Source organism: Chanos chanos, chromosome 1 (assembly GCF_902362185.1).
Source record: "Chanos chanos chromosome 1, fChaCha1.1, whole genome shotgun sequence".
Classification (NCBI taxonomy): domain Eukaryota; kingdom Metazoa; phylum Chordata; class Actinopteri; order Gonorynchiformes; family Chanidae; genus Chanos; species Chanos chanos.
In genome coordinates, this window is record NC_044495.1 from 27,559,942 (window position 1) to 27,566,268 (window position 6,327).

The 6,327-nt window shown below is 38.0% G+C and overlaps 1 protein-coding gene across 1 annotated transcript; it reads left to right on the forward strand.

The window, feature by feature from the left end:
• The first annotated feature begins 859 nt into the window (after positions 1–859).
• Positions 860–4,650, forward strand: LOC115809136 (tetraspanin-8). Its single transcript, XM_030770671.1, has 9 exons — positions 860–967; positions 1,233–1,292; positions 1,661–1,777; positions 1,870–1,944; positions 2,214–2,309; positions 2,478–2,621; positions 2,918–2,965; positions 3,091–3,174; positions 4,103–4,650. The coding sequence occupies exons 1-9, from the start codon at positions 908–910 to the stop codon at positions 4,226–4,228; spliced, it is 810 nt and encodes a 269-aa protein (XP_030626531.1). The 5' UTR covers positions 860–907; the 3' UTR covers positions 4,229–4,650.
• The last annotated feature ends 1,677 nt before the right edge of the window (positions 4,651–6,327 follow it).

Below are 6,327 nucleotides of genomic sequence, written 5' to 3' on the forward strand. Positions count from 1 at the left end.
ACAATATTAGCTGCTTGCCGATAACGTCGGTGAATCTACATATTTATAGCCTGTTTTTTGTTGTTGCTGTTTTACCATACATTTTTCTCAACGGAGACATCAGTGATCTCACTTAGCACTTTAAGCAGTTCTCTTCGTAATTTAAAACAGCGGCCTTCGTTTTCTTACAGTGAGGTTTATGTAACGGGTAGAGGTGCGCTTGGCTGGATTGTGCAAATGTGGGTCGACCAGTTTTGGTAACCTCTGCAAGGACATCGATTAAACTCGCAAGGGAATATCTGGAAGGTATTTCAGGAAGCGGGTTTAGCGAAAACACAGAGTGAGTTAACCCAGAGAAAGTAGTAAACCTCCTAATAGAAGAGCTTCATTCTCTAAGCAAAACAGAGCCATAGAGCTCTTCTGTTAAGAGGTTTGCTTTCTCGGAGTTAACTCACTCAGAGTTTTCACTAATACCCCCCTGGTTGAGCGAAGCCAGTAAACTTCAACAAACACAGGGTAAATTCAGCAGGCGATACCAACTGATTTTCAGTGGTTTGACATATTAACGTACATTTGAATCTGAATAAGTAAAAAGTAAAATGTCGTGACAGTATAATTTCTGTTGCAAGAAATTTGGATGTTGTGCATCTGATATGCAGGAATACAAAGTAATCGCATATATTTAAATCCTTTTCAGATGCATCCTATAGGTTCTGGCGGAGTGGACATGTCCATGGAAAGTGCATTGATAATATCTGTTTGCTGGTTGCTTCATAACATCGTGTCACGACACGCTGTTTTACTGGAAGTCAACTATTTCGTCCCACCTCTTCTTGGAAGAGGTGTAACGATGTGATGACGAAATTTCAAAGAGTTTGAGTAGAGTACCACACAGACAAGTACAGTATAGCTTTATTCCTGTCTCAAAATGGCGAAGGCAAACGTGTGTTTCAAAAATATTTTCATCTTTTTCAACACCTTCTTTGCGGTGAGTTAATTTACAGTTTTGACTTAGATAGAAGAGCAGTAGTGCAGATGAACTCGCGTTTACAGAAGAATCAGCCTATTTTCACGTATAAGACATGAAGTCAACGACTTCCTGAATTTACATTGGGACAAAATCAACGCAGTTTCTCACGTTTCGTGTTGTTTTCAGTATTGCGTGAATGTGATATTCATTTTGAATATTCGTTCTTATCTGGTATTTTCCATTAAATGATGTTTATAGATGTTATTATTGTGGCTTTATTTAGGTCGTGGGTGTTGTACTAATCGCTCTGACTGCGCTCGGTCAGTTGAATTCCTACGAACAGGTAAGAGACTTTCAAAACTAAACAATATCCGTCCAAGTATCAAGATCGTGCTGGAATTGTGATTGAGGGGGGGAATTATAGATTTCACTGAAATTCTGTAAATAATTGTTATCAGTCAAACCAGCATTTGTGAGCTTAGCTTGTGTATCCATTTTTGTAACTGTAAATGGGAAAAGTGTGCTCTGTATTCTGCCATTTCTCATGTCATGTCCTTATAGCCTAATTGCGCAACCTTGGTCTAAGCCTCTATTCGAAAGCCAAATGAGGTACAGATTTTAGGATTGTGTTAACAGCATAGATGAATATTTTGTGGTAGCTTATATTCACTGATAAGGTCTTTAAGTTTTGTTTGTTTGTTTCGTAATCAGCTTCAAAATAGGATGACCGGAATCGTCATCATGTATATTGTTGGCTTCGCTATGGTAGCACTTGCATCTCTTGGGGCATATGGTGCTCAGAAAAACAGCAGATGTTGTTTGATTGTGGTAAGAGAGTCATTTTTTTAACTGTACATTGAAAAAGTCTTCTCAAGGAAGTGTAATTTCATATGGGAGTGACTTGGAATTTCCCCTTTCAGTTTCTCATCTGTATGGGAATTGGAACTGGTCTCCTTCTGAGAGCCGCCGTTCCTGTTGCCCTCGCACACTCAGAGGTACCAATTTAAATGTTTTCTTTCTTCTGTTGTGTGGAATGTGCTCATATATTCTCTAATAATCTCTGTTTTGTTGCTGAAGATAAACTAGTCGAAGTCTTTGTATCATAGGTTTTCACTTGAAACTTTGTCAAGTGAGATTTCTTCAAATAATATAATTGAATATTTAGTGCCCTAGAATGTACCGTAATCTAAGAAAGACTGTTGTTTTTGCCAGGGCCCAGACTGATGCCTGGTGATGTTGACAGCATTTTTTCTCTTACTCAAAGGTACTGTCCCAGGTGGAGGGAGGTCTTAGGCGCACAGTGCCCTTGGACGAAGCTCCTGCAGATAATCAGTGGCTAGCCGAGGAAGTCCAGCAGAGGGTAAACATAAAACAAAGTCTTTCTTTCACACTCTATCTCAGTCTCTATCTCTCTCACTCTCTTATACTCCTTTTCTGCCTTTCTTTTGTGATTTAATGAGTGATATATAGTGTGGTGTGATACAAGTAGTTTAACACAGCATTTTTTTTTATAATTTCGTTTCAATAGTGGAATTGCTGTGGAGTCTTCACAGGTTACCAGGACTGGGGCCAGAAAATCCCTGACTCTTGCCTCTGCACAGCTACGGACGAGCTAGAGGACAACAAATGTGTGGAGACTTCAAGCACAAGCAGCTCATGGATGGAATTTGAGGTACTAGAAAATGTCCATCAAATTTCCAAGTTTCTAATGTTAAGAATGACTTTACTGTAATGGCATGTTTATACGTAATTATACCTAAAAGGATGAATGCCTGAAAGTAGATAAATGGGAAAGCACTATATCAGTACAGAAATGGAATTACTCCCAACGGTTGAATCTGGGCAAAGCAAAAGTAAAAAACAAAAAAAACCTTGTATATATATATATCTTTTTTCAACGCTGCAGCATCACTTTTTAGCCATTGATTGTCCACTTTATTAATTTTTTTTTTACCTTCTTTCATATAGGAAAGGAGATACTTAGATGAGCGAAGCAGGAAGTTGGTGTACTCTCAAGTAGGTTTTTTTTTCCTGAAATTGTATTGTACTGTGGCCATATATCTGTATGTAGTCATGGTCTAATTCTGTGTGTCATTTTCCCTGCTCTAAAGACTTAACTAAATGTCTCTCCTTCAACTCAGCCATGTGGCCCAAAATTCATGGAATATGTGGAAACAGTTTATAACATTATGTTGGGCATACTCTTTGGATTAGCTGCGCTTGCGGTAAGTACACCACCACTTTCTTCATAGCAATTCAACCAATTTGAAAATAAGAACCTATCAGGGATGAAACACTACTTAGAAAATCTCTCCTGTTGTGTTTACATTGGCATCAAGCCTTGAAAGTGATCAGCTTCCATAGCGTGTAGCTGTCTTGCAACAACCTTATGTCTTAGAAAACAGTTACTTGCTTCCTGCAGTATGTCTTGACAGTGATCACGCAGTTCTCTGCATGGTGGTGGTTATTTACTGTACTTGGTATTACCCCATGTTAGAAATAAGATTCCCAGAGTAGATGAAATTTACTTTGTCATCAAACTTCTTGTATCTTGTTATATGTGGTTACACGTTCCCTAGAGGGAGATGGAGGGTTTCCCAGGATTTTTACTATTTTTCCTATGCCATGATTCAGAACACATTCCCAGCAATTGTTCAAACATTCCTCCACTTCCTCAGGAGAAATACTGGGACTCCCGTCCCAAGTGAATGTACACTTAGTTATTAGTATTATAATGTTAACAAATGTTATGGGGTCAGTTATGTCTTTACCAAAACCAAAGTTTTTTAGCCTGTCATTTCAGTACATCACAGGCATGTGGCTTTCCACCATTTCATTTTGTCAGGAAGTTTCAGTTTTGTGCTGTGGGTAAATAATGTACCATGAAACATAGAGGATTTAAACCTATGATAATACAAACATAGTTTTAACGTTCATTATCGATTTTCTTGTAAATGCTGAAAAGTTAAGTGAATTGAAAATATTTCTTCTTTTCCTTTTTGGAAAACAGCACTTACAAGAAAACTCACAAACTGATCTGTGCTTTGTTGATAGGAATTCATTTAAATTAGGTAGACTTGCACTCTGGCACTGAGCCATCTGTACACCCATGCTGTTTCTTTGTTTATATACTCTGTTTGCATTTTTTTACAGCTACTGGGAGCTATAATGTCCTTTGTCCTGATTGTCCAGATGAGAGCTCCTGTGATCACTACTCCACCCATCTTCATGGTGAATTCTCAGCCACCCAAGTACAGTGAGCTCTTCAACCAGGACTAAAACTTTCTAAACTTGAAATTGTAAAACACCAGCACTTAGAGGACACACTTTATTCAGGCTTAAAATTCTGGTGACAGTGACATTAATTCTGTATGCATCTGTAACCTGTATGTGTTTTTGCTGAAATTAAATCTGTATGTATCTTTGAAAGGATTTTTCATGGGCTTTTTACGAGATGTTTTGACTTTTCATACTATCAAGTTCTACTTTTTTAATCTTAGGTGTTTTGAGGGCTTGAAACATATCTGTTAAAGAGCGCTGAACCTTATTAGTGTGTTCAAGGATAAAAACACAAATGAGTAAAGAAGTGATGAGTAAAACTGATCCTTAGGAGCTTATATGCAGCTAACACTGCAAAACATAGTTGAACTGCTATCCTTGTTTCTTGTGCACTGCTGCTCTTTTGCTAAAAAAAAAAAAAATTGGCTCTCACAATTAAAGCTTTTTTTTTCACATCTTAAAGTGTAATAATTTGCACATTGTTTTTGGGTTACCATTTTATATTGTCTGTGGTTGTATATCTTCCCCAACACTGAATAAAATAAAGAAATTTCTCTATACGTAGAGGCATTCTTAGCATGAGATCTGTTTATTCAAGCAAATTACCTTTCTTTCTTTTTCACGCTGTTTAAATATGCTTGGAGAGTTACCTTTAATGATATTCAATATATAATTTTATAGAAGACATTATTCAGAGTGCCAATTGGACTGTTAATATCTGATTGATTTTAAGAGTTATGAAAAAAATTGTTGGCAACATTTAGTTTTACTAGAGAGTGAAATCAAAACACATTCTCTAGTCAACTTAACACAAGAACAACTCCTTCCTGAGACAACTAGTACAAAGCGGGAGCCAGTCTCAGGAAGGAGCTGCTCTTGTATGCCAAGTGACTAAGACAATTCATTTCTGTTTAACTAGATTAATGGAAACACCTCCCCTCTCTTCTGGACATTTCACTAGAACGTCGTTCAGGTTAATTTATTTTTACCTGGAGGTAGATTTGTTTTGCAGTAGACGAGTCATTGTCCTTCTTGACACACACTTTACAAATAACCCAGACAATTTACAAACGTGATAAAAGTACTCAAGTACTATTGTTATGGAAATGTTAATGTTAGACATAGTGTATTATTGTATATAATAAAGTTGCCAGACAGATTGTCATAGAATATTTGGTTGCATACTTTAGAACGTCTCAGATTCAAAGTGAGCGATGTGATTTTCTCTTATAGCAGCATAAGGCTGTAGAGCAGAGAATCTTCTCTGATGAGAAGGCAGTATCTCAGCATTTGGCAGAATTTGCTGAACTGAGCTGATTTCAATGGGTCCAAAATGTGTGTGCTCTTCACAGCTAGTTTAAAACACCCTGTGCTTGCACTGTAAGCTTTTTCTACCAAGTGGTGACAGAACACGTCCAGAGAGACCTGGTAGTAAGTGGGGGATGGTAATAGACAGGAGGGACAAAAAGAGAGACAAGAGGAGTGAAGTGCAATGAGGAAGGAGGAAGAGAAGAAAAGAATACAAAGATGAAGATAGTGGGAAAAATCAGCCCTGTTCAAAGCATGGGAAGATGATTGCAGGAGTTTCATTTACCTTCTGGAAGAGAAGATGGAGAGAGTTGACACAGATCAGGAAAAAGAGAGTGAAGACCCTAAAAGAAAGAAAAACAAAGGTGTGCACTGGGGGCAGAGTTGAATGGCTTGGAGAGGATGCGGTGTGTGTCTGTGTTTAAGAGCAAAGAAGCTGATCAGTATACCTTAAAGATAGCAAGGGAGAGAGGTGAAGAAAATGAAAGAGCTGTAAACTATGACCAAGAAAAAGAGGGCAGTGGTCAGGCAGAAGAGGTTGGAACAGTAGAGCATGAAGCAAATAGACAGATTATGGTGGAGAGCATAAAAAGACTAATAATCCCTAAGGAAATGAAAAGTGTGTAAGGCAGGAAATGACTGTGTGAGAGGGATAAACAGAGCAGATTTATTAGGGAAAGCAGGCAAAAAAACCTGAAACTGAACTGAAGAGAACGTACAAAGAAGAGACTGAAGAACTCCCTGGGGAAAGTGTGTGAAGAGAGGGATGACCCTCACATTATATACTGTTA

Bases quoted from the DNA above. Each gene is read 5' to 3' on its own strand.
- LOC115809136 (XM_030770671.1), top strand. From the start codon at position 908: ATGGCGAAGGCAAACGTGTGTTTCAAAAATATTTTCATCTTTTTCAAC. The intron at 2,310-2,477 runs GTAAACATAAAA...TCGTTTCAATAG, and splicing joins CCGAGGAAGTCCAGCAGAGG to TGGAATTGCTGTGGAGTCTT. The intron at 2,622-2,917 runs GTACTAGAAAAT...TCTTTCATATAG, and splicing joins GCTCATGGATGGAATTTGAG to GAAAGGAGATACTTAGATGA.